The 12,934-nt window shown below is 55.1% G+C and overlaps 1 protein-coding gene and 1 long non-coding RNA gene across 8 annotated transcripts; one reads left to right on the top strand and one right to left on the bottom strand.

The window, feature by feature from the left end:
• Nucleotides 1–741: 741 nt before the first annotated feature.
• LOC122493772 (sialic acid-binding Ig-like lectin 10) lies at nucleotides 742–9,283 on the bottom strand. Of its 7 annotated transcripts, none has more exons than XR_006300039.1 (12): nucleotides 9,156–9,283; nucleotides 8,695–9,075; nucleotides 8,255–8,539; nucleotides 7,921–7,968; nucleotides 7,527–7,790; nucleotides 6,158–6,205; nucleotides 5,769–6,026; nucleotides 5,401–5,685; nucleotides 4,994–5,087; nucleotides 4,733–4,898; nucleotides 1,852–2,186; nucleotides 742–1,252 (listed from the first exon to the last, which is right to left on the bottom strand). XR_006300039.1 is itself a non-coding variant. In XM_043598362.1 (12 exons), the coding sequence occupies exons 1-11, from the start codon at nucleotides 9,190–9,192 to the stop codon at nucleotides 1,902–1,904; spliced, it is 2,151 nt and encodes a 716-aa protein (XP_043454297.1). In that variant the 5' UTR covers nucleotides 9,193–9,283; the 3' UTR covers nucleotides 742–1,252; nucleotides 1,870–1,901. The 7 variants fall into 7 exon arrangements, 5 of the variants coding, with proteins under 5 accessions (XP_043454297.1, XP_043454298.1, XP_043454299.1 ...); XR_006300038.1 differs by having other exon boundaries at nucleotides 742–1,139; XM_043598362.1 differs by having other exon boundaries at nucleotides 1,870–2,186.
• LOC122493773 lies at nucleotides 814–1,311 on the top strand. Its single transcript, XR_006300040.1, has 2 exons — nucleotides 814–925; nucleotides 1,171–1,311. It is a non-coding gene; the product is annotated as an uncharacterized LOC122493773 (long non-coding RNA).
• Nucleotides 9,284–12,934: the final 3,651 nt, after the last annotated feature.

Below are 12,934 nucleotides of genomic sequence, written 5' to 3'. Positions count from 1 at the left end.
CCCTGCTCTTTAGCTCTTGACCCTGTGGACCACAAGCATGGTCAGAGATGGGCCTTTTATGTCCCAGTCCAGCCAAAAGCCCCCCAAGGCTCCGAGTCCTTTTCGCTCAAAAGCGCCCCCTTCAGGCAGGATGACAAAGCAGTGGGGAAAGATTTTTAGAGCCAGGCAGCTGTTGGGGTGTGGACACGCTCCCGGTTCCACAGATTTCTCCAGTGTGGCTTTATTTTTATTATTATTGTTATTTATTTATTTATCACATTTTTAAAATGTTTATTTATTTTTGAGACAGAGAGAGAGACAGAGTGCAAGCAGGGGAGGGGCAGACAGAGAGGGAGACACAGAATCCGAAGCAGGCTCCAGGCTCTGAGCTGTCAGCATGGAGCCCCACGTGGGTCTCAAACTCATGAACCGTGAGATTGTGACCCCAGCTGAAGTTGGACGCTTAATCAACTGAGCCACCCAGGTGCCCTGTTATTTATTTATTTATTAAATGTTTATTTGTTTATTTCTGAGAGAGACAGAGAGAGAGAGAGAGAGAGAGAGAGAGAGAGGGTGAGAGCCAGGGGAGAGGGCAGAGAGAATCCCAAGCAGGCTTTGCTCTGTCAGCACAGAGCCCCATGCCAGGCTTGAACCCACAACCCGGGAGATCATGACCTGAACCAAAACCAAGAGTCGGCCGCTCAACCGACTAAGCCACCCAGGTGCCCCCAACGTTTTTTTTTTTTTTTTTTTTTTTTTTAATGCAAAGGCCAACATCTCTTCTGGGCTCCTCAATTTTCTGCCTGGCAAGTAGCAACCATCCCCCATGAGAGCTTTCTGTGAAGCAATTAGGACTCTGACCTCTGGGGAAGGAGGAAGGACCTGCTCCCCTCGGAGAAATAGACCCATCTTCTCTCTTCACCGGCTGGTCGATTCAGAGTACATGGTGAGCTTTGCTTTCCATTACATTTTGAGAGGGTTCCCAGTACCATGCCCTCCTGCGATCGTTCTTCCTCAGGTTCATGGGTTGGAGGGCACAATTGCGCCCAGTCTCCACGTGGTGTCCTTGCCCTGAGGGACTTCCTGTCTTGTCGCCCAGCAGGACATCTTTGCGGTGGCTGCTCTTGAACTCACTCTGAACATCTGCTTCTGTTCCTCTTCTGTAAAAATAAGTGGCTGTGTTTACTTTAGGTGAAGATTCTGCAAACTCTTCCTGCAGACGCCCAGACAGCAGACATCTCGGACTCAGCTCTGCCTGCCGTGGGCCAGAGTCCTGCATAAAAGAATGGGCGCAACTGTGATCCAATAAAACTTTATTTATGGACACCGGAATTGGAATTTCATATCCTTAGCACGTATCAGGAAACATTTTTCTGCTTTCGATTCCCCGCTCCCAACCATTTATTTTTTTAAGTTTATTAGTATTATTATTTTAGTAATCTCTACACCTGACCTGGGGCTTGAACTCACCACCCCAGAGATCAGGCGTTGTAAGCTCTCCCATCTGAGCTGGCCCCTCCCCACAACCATTTAAAATGTGGAAAACACTCTTGGCTCGAAATTAGGCGGCGGGTCAGACTTGACCTGTGAGGTTAGCTGGCTGACCCCGCAAAGATGATAGGTTAATTGCCTTTAAAGTCCCTCCCACCTTTGAGAAACTGTGAGCCTGTGTGATCAGCTGCGGGGGGGTGGGGGGGGGAGGGCGGTGGTGGCAGAGAAAATTTCTCTTGCCTCTCAGAATAGTGCATCCAGAGAGATGTGTCCAGCTTTTCCAAATGATCGGGTCTGGAATGGGAGGACCCATGCTTGGAGACCAAGAGGGTGAGGGGGAGAGAGAGAGAGAGAGAGAGAGAGGATGCTCATCTTCCTCACCCTCTCCATTCCGCCTACCCCGGATCCCAGCACTGCAGCCCGGGAGACTGTCAGTGAAACTTGATGTCCTCATACTCTGGGCCTGTGTCCTTGGACTCCCGGGTGTCCCAGGGTCTGAGGCCCGAGAAGGTGAGGGCAGCATAATGGAGATTCTCTTGGTTACTCTCTGATTCTGAGGCTTGCGTGGATGATCTGGGTCCTGGACAAGTGTGGGGAGCAGCATGTAGCTCCTTCTGGTTTTTCTTACATTCCTGGGAGAGAGCGCCTGGAGGAGAGGCCTGGGAAGGGCTGCTCGGCATGGCCTTCCGGTTCTGGTTCCGATTGCGATTGCGAGCCTGGGAGAGTAACAATCAGGCTTCCTTCCCTCCTTCCATTCTTCCTTCCCGCCTCCCCTCTTTCCTCCCTCCCTCCCCCTTCCTTCCCTCCCTCCTCTCCTTCCTCCCTCTCTCTTTCCCCTCCTTCCTCCCTTCCCTCCCTCCCCTCCTTCTCTCCCTCTCTCCTTCCTTCCTTCCTTCCTTCCACAAATACTCGATAGCTCACCATGCACCAGACACTAATTAAGAACTGGGATTGGGGCACCTGGGTGGCTTAGTCAGTTAAGCGACCGACTCGGCTCAGGTCATGATCTCATGGTTTGTGAGTTCGAGCCCCGCCTCGGGCCCTGTGCTGACAGCTCAGAGCCTGGAGCCTGCTTCGGATTCTGGGTCTCCCTCTCTCTCTGACCCTCCCCTGCTGGCACTCTCTCTCTCTCTCTCTCTCTCTCTCTCTCAAAAATAAACATTAAAAAAATTAAAAAAAAAAAAAAGAACTAGGATTACATCTTGGGGCAGGAACAAACAATAAACAATGTCTGTGGCTTAAGTCACCCCGGCTGCAGCCCTTTGCTATGGCAGCCAGAGCAAACACACACAGGCGGATCCGTGCAGCCCACAGCACAGTCAAGACACAGAACTGTTCCTCCCCACAAAGCTCTCCCCACCTGCTGCTCCTCTCTAGTCCTCACTGCCCTCCCGTCCCTAACCCTGGCCACTACTAATCTGTCCTCGGTCTCTACAATCTGATCGTTTGCAGGGTGTTATAAACATGGAATCCTGCATACGTGACCATTGGAGATCGGCATTTTTCCTTTTTTTTTTTTTTTTTTTGTCTCTAAGGTTTTTTCAACCAGTAGCTTCTTTCAATCATTTGTTCCTTTTGATGGCTGAGTAGTATTCCACGGGGGTTAGTTGTCCCTATTTGGGTTTTTTTTTTTTAAGTTTATTTAAAGAGAGAAAGAAGGGGAGGGGCAGAGAGAGGGAGAGAGAGAGAAACCCAAGCAGGCTCTGCACCGTCAGCACAGGGCCTGATGCTGGGCTCAAACTCACCAAAGGTGAGATCATGATGAGCTGAAATCAGGACTCGGACGCTTAAGCGACTGAGCCACCCAGGGGCCTCCCTATTTGGGTTTTTAAAGGATACCATGCACACGGAAAGAGAGCCGGGGCGGCGAGAGCGGAAGCAGGGGGGCACACACAGGAAGTGGCAGAACCGGCAGAGGCGGTTTGGGTGTATTTGGAAGGGGTCTCGCTAATGGGTTGATCGTGGGGTGGTGGAGGACAGAGGAGCGAAAGACGGGCTTGGGCAGCCGGGCGGACGTGGCGCTGTTTGCCGAGCCGGGCCGCGTGGAGAGCATAAGCAGTGGAGTTAGTCCTAAATTCGACTCGGACGGGCGAAATCCGAGACGCCTGTTAGACACTCAAACAGACATGCCGTCCCGGACGTTGGATAGGAGTCTAAAGGTCAAGGGTGAGTTTGAGAGATGCAAGTTTTGGAGTCATCAGCATACAAATGTTCTCTCCTGGGGGCGCCTGGGCGGGGCCTGTTGGTTTCGGCTCAGGTCGTGATCTGATGTGGGTTCGAGCCCCGCATCAGGCTCTGTGCTGACAGCAGGGAGCCTGCTTGGGATTCTCTCTCTCTCTCTCTCTCTCTCTCTGCCCCTCCCCTGCTTGTGCGCATGCGCACCTCCCCTCTAAATAAACTTAAAAAAAGTAAAAATAAAAATAAATAAGTAAATAAACAAATAAATGTTCTCTCCTAAAACTATCTGGCATTTGTAGAACACTTACTAGGTGCCGGCTACTATTCTAAATGTTTACAGGTACCATGAGCATAGCGAGTACTTAGAATGATCCTAGGTAATAGATACTACTATTTCTCCCATTTTCTTTAAAAAAAATTTTTTTAATGTTTATTTTTGAGAGAGAGAGAGAGAGAGAGTGCAAACAGGGGAGGGGCAGAGAGAGAGGGAGGCACAGAATCCGAAGCAGGCTCCAGGCTCTGAGCTGTCAGCACAGAGCCCGATGCAGGGCCCAAACTCACAGACCATGAGATCATGACCTGAGCTGAGGTCAGACTCTTAAGGACTGAGCCACCCAGGCGCCCCCATTTCCCCCATTTTAAACTAAGGCACAGAGAAGTTAAGAGACTTGTCCAAGAACACACTGCGATAAAACCAAGATTGTACCCGGACGAGCTGACTTCAGAGCCACGCTCTTAATCACTAAATACACGGACTCTCCGTGATGTTAAGAATGATCACATCATTAATTAGAATTAGTAACCTCATCGGGGTGATAAGAACGGGCGAGCCGCTACATTTTGAGCAAGTGCATGATGTGTTCTCATCCTCAAACCAGCTCTCGAAGGAAGCAGAGGAAGAAATGGAGGCTCAGAGAGAGCGAGTGATTTGGTCAAGATCTCACAGGACTCGAATCCAACACCCATACCTTTTCCACCTTGATGTCCCTTGGGGGAAAAGGGTTGGGACAGGGCAGGGGAGGGGCGAGGGCGAGGGCCGGGAGTCTGAGCAGGGAAAGTAGAGGCAGCACACGGAGCCACTCACCAGGGGACCAGGATTGGGGACCACGTTGATGTAGTCCAGAATCGTGCTTCTCCGCGTGGCCTTGGGCTTCGGCGGAGCCCCTGCCTGGGGCGGAGCCCCTGCGTGGGCCGGAGTCCCTGTGTGGGCCAGAGTCCCTGCCTGGGCCTGTTTCTTCCTCAGAGTCTTCCTGCCCGGGGAACAAGCCCCTTGATTGTGCGCCCTGGCACCTCCCCGGTCCCCAGCCCCGGATCCCACACCCCATCGCGCCGGCTCCCAACTCACGTGACCAGGATGAGGCAGAGGAAAAGGAGCGTCGTGATGCCCATTCCCAGAAATATTCCGCCACCCAACGCCTTTGAGAGGAGTCCCTTCTTATCTGTGCAAGGAGACGGTCAGCCAGCTCTGAGCCTCCCCCGTTAACGTGGGGCCTCACGCCCACCTGCCACCGGGCGCTCAGGTTCCAGCTCCCATTCCAGGAGTTTTATCTGCAACCCCTTCTGTCCAAGTTTTGGAAACCCCTCTGCGCCCCGGACCCAGGCGACAGGCCTTCCAGTTTGGATTGCCCTCTGCGTTCCCAGCCGCAGGTGCCACGTGCACCTTCCCAGGTCCTGCTCCAACCACAGGACCTTGCCCCTGCCCCCACTCAGCCTCCACTCGTCCGGGGTGGGGGTGCCAGCTGGCCCGCAGACCTGGCAACAGCAGGACCGCGGCGCTCTGTTCCCCATGTGCATTCCGGGCCTCGCAGCTGAGTCTGAGGCCAGAGCCCAGCGGTCCCCTGAGGCTCAGGGAGCTGTTGGCCCAGGGCCCCTCGGAGCTGGAGGTGACGGTCAAGGAAGCGTCGCTGTGGTTCCCCTCCAGCAGCCCCTCCCCCAGCCGCCAGCTCAGGGTAGGGGCCGGCCGGGCTCTGGCGGAGCAGGTGCAGCCCAGCGCCTCGCCCTCCCAGGAGCAGGAGGGGCCGAGCAGCCGCGGGGGGCCTGCAGGGGGGGAGGGGCAGGGTCAGCGGCGCCTCTGCTCGCCAGGCCCCGGACGTCTCGCCCCCGGGGGTCCCCACACTCACAGACCACAGAGAGAAGCAGGGAGACGTGCTGGGAGCCCAGCGAGTTCTGAGCTCGGCAGGTGAGGACTCCTTCATGCTCCGTTTGTATCTGAGGCAGCTCCAGGATCCCGGGGTCTGCGGGCTGGGAGGGGCTCAGAGTCTGTCCCCGCAGGGCCCAGCTCAGCTGGGCTGGGGGGTTGCTGTGGGCGACACAGAGCAGACGCAAGCTTTGGCCCTCCAGGGCTGGGAGGGACGTGCCATTCCCAAGGTTTTCCAGGACTGCGGGAAGGAAGAGGCAAGATCAGAGGCTCAGCTGAGGGCACAGGGACCCTTTTGCGTGGCAGCATTCCAGACACCGAGGCCCCCAGTGTGGCACCGAGAAGCCCCAGGTTCTCTGTCCCCCTTCATACCTGTCCTGTTTGCTTGTAGGGCCATCACTCTCAGGTTCTCTGGGGCATCTGAAACAGAGACAGGGTGCTGCTCTAGAATGGTGGGGAGGGGGGGTTCCCTCAGGGCAGAGAACGGTCCTTGGAGACAAAGAGGGCAGGGCTGCCGGCCGAGCATGGAATTGCCTAGTGACTGATTCTCCACTGAGTGGCCCAAGGGAACAGACTGGTAAGAAGGGCTGGTCTCTATGCTTGTGATTTATAGTAAAATATTTAAGGGCACCTGAGCGGCTCGGTCAGTTAAGTGTCTGCCTCTTGGTTTTGGCTCAGGTCGTGAGCTCACGGTTTGTGAGCTCAAGCCCCACATCGGGCTCTCCGCTGACAGCATGGAGCCTGCTTGGGATTCTCTGTCTCCTTCTGTCTCTGCCCTTCCCCTGCTCTCACACACACACACACACACGCACGCACACTCTCTCTCTCTCAAAATAAATAAACTTAAAAAAATTAAATAAATATACATATCTCTCCCCTTCCTGGCACAGTTCCTAAAACCCTCGGAATTTCCTAAAAGACGAGAGCGATAAAGGTGTCTTGATATTCATAACATACCCCTTTCAAACCACACCTGGGTTGATGTAAATGAGGGGACCGTTGGAAAGCACCTGGGGGGGGGTTGTGGCTGGTGGCCAGAGAACCAACCTCGGTGACTGAAGCTTTGGGACTTTCCATCCCTGCCCTGACTTCCGGGGAAGGGAGAGCGATTGCAGGTGGGATCGGACGGCAGTGGCCAAAGCTTTGGTCAATCCTGCCTCCGTGTTGAAGCCTCCATAAAAACCCAAGAGAATGGGGTTTGAAGGGCCTCCGTACTGGTGAACACGGGGAGGTACGCGGGCAACGGCCTTGCCCCCCACACATCTCTTCTGTCTGCTGTTGTATCATTTTAAAATAACCCCCCATCCAGTAAGTGCAGTGTTCCTCTGAGTTCTGTGCCCCATTTTATCAAATCAATTGAATTCAAGGTGGGGGTGGGGGGGTCATGGGAAACTCCGACCTAGAGCCAGTTGGTCAACTTGGCTTGTGACTGGCCTCTGAGGTGGGGGCCCAAGGAGCGGGGGGGGGGGACCTTGCGGGACCGAGCCCTTCACCTGTGAGATCTGCCACCACCTCAAGGTAGACAGTGTTCAACCGAGTTGAGTTGCAGAACACCCAGCTGGCATCAGAGGATTGTTTGGTGGTGTGGTGGAAAACCCACTTTGGAGTTGGAATCAGAATTGTTAGCCCCCTCGGCCTGGGGTTCCAGGTCTCTCTCGAGCTCCGGGGCCCTGCCCCCCAGCCCCAGCCCCCCTCTTCCTTCTCCCTTTCTGGAAACCAGGCTCCTGATGGTCACACTCACACTTCACGGAGAGGTTCAGGGTGCGGCTCTGGGAGCCACGCCCGTTCTCCGCTCGGCAGGTGTAGCAGCCTGAATCCCCAGGCATCACCCGGGTCAGCACCAGAGCCAGGGGGCCGGGGGTCCAGGGGTGAGACCAAGAGAGGATTCTGTCCTCCAGGGCCCAGCTCAGGGTGGCAGGGGACTGGCTCTCGGAAGCACAGACCAGCTGCAGGAACTGGCCTTTCTGGACTTCCAGATGTGGGCTGTCTCCCTGGGGCTCCGGGGCTGCAGAGACAGAAGCCGGGAGAGAGAGAGAGAAGCTGAAGGAGGAACAGAGTCTCCCTCGCCCTCTGTCTCCCTCACCTCCACCCTCCGCAGAGGACCAGCCCCACCCTCCCAGGCCCTCAATACGTACCTGATGCCTTGGCTCTGGAAACGCTGATAACTAGGTCTTTGGGGACATCTGCAACAAGATTGAGACCTGGCTTGAGGGAGGACCGTGGGGCTCCTGGCAGTAAGAGGGAACCCCCTCGGGGGAAAAGGGGGAAAAGAAAGCGTGATATCCTCCGGGAGGCGAGTGACAAACTGGTGTCAAAGATGCTTGTGGCTGGGGAGCGGATGGCGTCCCCAAGCCCCTCCCAGGGCCGAGGCAGCATGATGCGACTCCCCACCGACCTGTCTGGATCCCCCGCCGGCCACATCCCGCCGTGCCTGTCTGCACACCCTGATGCCCTGGCCACCAGACTCACGGGTGACGTTAAGTTGAACGGTTGTCTCTGTGCTCACGCCCTTTCTGGAGAAGTCTACCCGGCACGTGAGGTGGGTGCCGTGGTCCTGGGGTCTCGGTGTGAGAGAAAGCACTGAGAAGTAGGAGGATTTGCGTCCGGGCCCTGGGGTGGTGACGGCGGCCCCCATCCAGGAGAAAGTAGGGGCTGGACATTCCTCAAAGGCCCAGTTAAACACACAGATGAGTGTCGCCCGGCGCCCTGCTTCCAGGGTCTCTGGGACGTAGACATCGGGCTTCTGTGTCAGGGCTGGGGCAAAGAGAGGGCACAATCCTAGCCCTGGGAGGGGGTGCTACAGGGGTGACCCCTGATCTGCTCCCCACAGTGTGTGTGTGGGGGGGAGGTGGGGAACGGCAGGGAGGAGGAGAGTTTCCCGCCCAGTCCTGCTGGAGCCCGGTCCATACCTGTCACTTCCAGATAGAGCGGGCTTTCCACGAAATTATACCGCACGTAACTGCCTCTCTCCACCCGAAAGAAGTACTGTGCCGAGTCCTCCGCCTGGGCGTCTCTGATCAGCAAGGAGCAGCTGCGGTTCCGGGGATCCCCAGTGAGCTGGAACCGGCCCCCGGAGCCACCTTGCTCTTGATCCTGCTTGTTTGTGGCCACCGGTCTTCCCTTGTTCGTGTCTGTCCCCACCACGAACCAGGAGCCGAGGGCGGGGGTGTCCTCCGTCCAGCCTATCCGGGGGTAGGAGAGGGTGCAGGGCACGTGCACACACAGGCCCTCCTGCACCATCACCACGCTCTGCACTTGCAGGGAGAATCCTGGGGCCTGAGCCTGAGACCCTGAAGGAGACAGAGGGCTCAAGCTGCAAGCCCAGCCCGCGCCCCCACCCAGGCCCCTTCTGGCCCCGTGGCCCACTCACCGCCCCACAGCAGGGCCAACAGCAGTGACAGGGCCATCTCTGCACGAGGGTGCACTTGGACCTGCCCTCACACAGGCTCGTCCCCCGGACGCCTCCACTGACGAAGGGGAACCGCCAGTTGCGAAAGCTGTACCCGGGGCCAGGTGACCGGTCCTGAGCCCCACCCCCACTCGCTCCCGCCCCCCTCCCCCCCTCCCCCCCCCCCCCGCCCCATCTTGTCACTCTCCAGCCCCACCTCACCCGCTAGGACTCTGAATCTTTTCTGGGGGGTGGGGCGGGGCGGGGGGGAGGCTGCCTGGTGCTCCGGATGGCAGAGCTGGTCCTGGTCCTTCTGGGGGTCCCCTGGGGTGGGGGAGGGAGTGGAAGGTGGGTGAGGCCATGGGGGCTGGGTGGGTGAGGGTCGGGGCTCTCCCGCTGGGTCTTAGGTGGCTGAGGAAGCAGAAGTGAAAGTGTACAATGAGCCTTTCTTCAGACGGGGGGCCCCTGGGGAAGGAGGGCAGTGGGGAACAGCAAGAGTGGATGCAGGAAGGGGGTTGTGGGGGGTGGGGGGCTGACGGGTCTTGCCAGTTAAAATTCAGAATCTCCAGTTAAAGTTGACTTTAGAGAGCAGGGGAGGGCCAGAGAGAGAGGGGGACAAAGGATCTGGAGCGGGCTCTGTGCTGACAGCAGAAAGCCCCATCAGGGGCTCCAACTCACGAACCGTGCGATCATGACCCTAGTTGAAGCCAGACACTTAACCGACTGGGCCACCCAGGTGCCCCAGTTAAAGCTGACTTTCAGTTAAACGATGAATGATTTTTTTTTTTAGAAGTATGTCTCGCAACAGGACATTGTTATACTAAAATTATTCGGCGTTCGTATCCGAAATGCAAATTTAACTGGGCGCCTTTGTGTTTTTATTTGCCAAATCTGGTACCCCTAGGCTGGTGTCAGTCCCACCCCTTCCTCCTCACTGGGAGGGCTCGCTGATTTCCGCCCCCAGGTCCACCTGAAGCACCCATGCCAAGACCTCAGTCCACCTCTCAAGCTCCCCTTCTTCTTCTGCCCTAAGGTTGGATGCACCTGCTGGTAATACCTGTTGTGATGGGAGCACCTGCCCCCACAGTCAACCTCCGTGCCTGGGACCTGGTGTGTGCAGGTGCCACGCGGCCTCCTGAGGACACAGGCAAATCAGTCACGGTGTCTGCCCTCAAGGGGACCCAGTTTGGTAAATGAAGCTTCTGAGAAATGGAAAAGCATTGAAATGCTCGTAACTGCTCCCCCTCGCTGCCACCCCCAGCCGATGCTGGGACAGATGTTCACGACAAAGGCGTGGTCACTTCTTCCTGGGGAACCAGAAGAGGCCTCCTGGAGGAGGTGACCTGTGGCCACCTCTGTCCTTGCTCTCGTGTCACGTGCTTGGGCTGCCGTAACAAAGCACCACCGACAGAACAGCTCAAATGACAGAAAACATCTTGCCCGCAGTTCGGAGGCTGGAGTCCAAGATGAAGGTGTCAGTAAGGCTGGAAGAACAGGTTGGTTGCTTCCCAGGCCTCTCTCCCCGGGGTGTAGACATCATCTTCCCACTGAGCTCTCACATGGCCATCTCTCTTTGTGTGCCTGTGTCCTGATCTCTTCGTAGAAGGACACCAGTCCTGGGGCGCCTGGGTGGCTCAGTCGGCCAACTCTTGATCTCAGCTCAGGTCATGATTTCACAGTTTGTGAGATGGAGCCCCAAGTCAGGCTCTGGGCTGGCAGCACGGAGCCTGCTTGGGATGCTTTCTCTCTCCCTCTCTCTCTGCCTCCTCCCTGCTTGCACTCTCTCTCAAAATAGATAAACATAAAAAAAAAAAAAAAAAGGACACCAGCCTACTGGATTTGAGCTTGCTCTATGACCTTGCTTTAACTGAATTACCCATTTAAAGGCCCTATCTCCACATACAGTCACATTCGCAGGTACTGGAGTTAAGGCTTCAACATATGAACGGGACAAAGGGGGCACAACCCAGCCCTAATACCCACCTCCTTCTGCACTCTGATCCGGGTCCCCACTGCCCAACCTGGGCTCTATCGGGGGAGAGCCAGGGTCCCTTTTCCCAGGGGAGGCTCTTGTCTAGAGATATCACAGCATGAAGCTCACAGAGGAGGGGCCTCCCAGAGAGGAGGGAGGCCTGGGTCTTGACATGGGCTTGCCCTGATTGTGTGCAGACAATTCTTTGATTTTCAGATTGTACTTAGTTGTGGAAGATGATAACACGGAGGAGGGGGGAGATTTGAGTCCACGGGATGTCCCTGTACGTTTCTTTGCAACTCCCGTGAGTCTAAAGTTTCTTCAAAATGAAGTTAAACGCCTGGGTGGCTCAGCCAGTTGAGTGTCTGACTCTTTTTTTAAAATGATTATTATTTTAATGTTTTTGTTTATTTTTGAGACAGCGAGAAAGCATGAGCTGGGGGGACGGGTGCAGAGAGAGAGGGAGACAGGAACCAAAGCGGGCTCCATGCTGACCGTAGAGAGCCTGATGCGGGCTCAAACTCAAGAGTGGTGAGATCATGACCTGGGCCGAAGTCAGATGCTTAGCCGACTGAGCCACCCAGGTGCCCCTTTTTTAAATTATTTTTGAGAGAAAGAGACACAGAGAGCATAAGCAGAGAGAGAGGGAGACACAAAATCGGAAGCAGACTCCAGACGCCGAGCTGTCAGCACAGAGCCTGATGCTGGGCTCAAACCCACGAACCATGAAATCATGACCTGAGCTAAAGTCAGACACTTAAATGACTGAGCCACCCAGGCACCCAGGTCTGACTCTTGATTTCAGCTCAGGTCATGATCTCACGATCATGGGATTGAGCTCTGTGTTGGGCTCCATGCTGAGCATGGAAACTGCCTGGGATTCTCTCTCTCTCCTTCCCTCTGTTCCTCTCCCCAGCTCACTCTCTTTATCTCTCTCTTTCAAAAATAAAAATAAAAAGCAAGCCAAAATAGATAACCACAAAACACAACAACAATAAAAGAGCTGATAAATGTAAATTGTATCTCAGCCCTGACCCTTTCCTGTCTATTAGACACCTACTCAGGAATCTGCAGTGTGCATTTCAAGCTTAGCATGCATCATGCAGCACTATTTCTCACCACAAGCCTGCTTTTCATCTCTCTAAATATCATGCGGCACCAAGCCCTGCCCACACCTGAGCATTGGCCTGACGGCGTCCTTTACTTTCTTTACTCCCATGTACAATTACCCACAAGACCCATCAGCTCAACTTCTTAGGTATTAAAAAAATTCCATCCACTTATCCCCACCCCACTACCATTCATTACTCTCATCCAAGATGTCTCAATCTTAGCACCATTGACACTTTTTTTTTTTTTTTCCAATTTGGGGCAGTTGCCTGGGTGGCTCAGTTGGCTAAGCATCTGACACTTCATTTGGGCTCAGGTCATGATTTCACAATTTGTGGGATGAGCCCTGTGTTGGACTCCACACTGACAGCACGGGAGCCTGCTTAGGATCCTCTCTCTCCCTCTGTCTCTGCCCCTCCCTTGCTTCTCTCTCTCTCTCTCTCAAAAATTAAAAAAAAATTTTTTTTTAGAGAGAGAGCGAGCACAGGGGAAAGGCAAAGGGAAACGGAGAGAGAATCTCAAGCAGCCCCCACTTGGAGCTCAATCTCATGACTATGAGATCATGACCTGAGCCGAAATCAAGAGTTGGATGCTCAACAGACTGAGCCACCCAGGCTGACCAGCACTACTGACATTTTGAGTCAAATATTTCCTGAGGGGTGGGGTCCCTGGCAGGATG

This window comes from Prionailurus bengalensis, chromosome E2, assembly GCF_016509475.1.
Source record: "Prionailurus bengalensis isolate Pbe53 chromosome E2, Fcat_Pben_1.1_paternal_pri, whole genome shotgun sequence".
Taxonomy (NCBI): domain Eukaryota; kingdom Metazoa; phylum Chordata; class Mammalia; order Carnivora; family Felidae; genus Prionailurus; species Prionailurus bengalensis.
This window is presented reverse-complemented; position numbering and strand designations above follow the sequence as displayed.

Excerpts from the sequence above, each read along its gene's own strand:
- LOC122493772 (XM_043598362.1), bottom strand. The coding sequence starts at position 9,192 with ATGGCCCTGTCACTGCTGTTGGCCCTGCTGTGGGGCG. Across the intron at positions 6,206-7,526 it reads CCTGAACCTCTCCGTGAAGT|ATGCCCCAGAGAACCTGAGA; the intron begins GTGAGTGTGACC and ends TCTCTGTTTCAG. Across the intron at positions 2,187-4,732 it reads TCCCCAATCCTGGTCCCCTG|GCTCGCAATCGCAATCGGAA; the intron begins GTGAGTGGCTCC and ends TTACTCTCCCAG.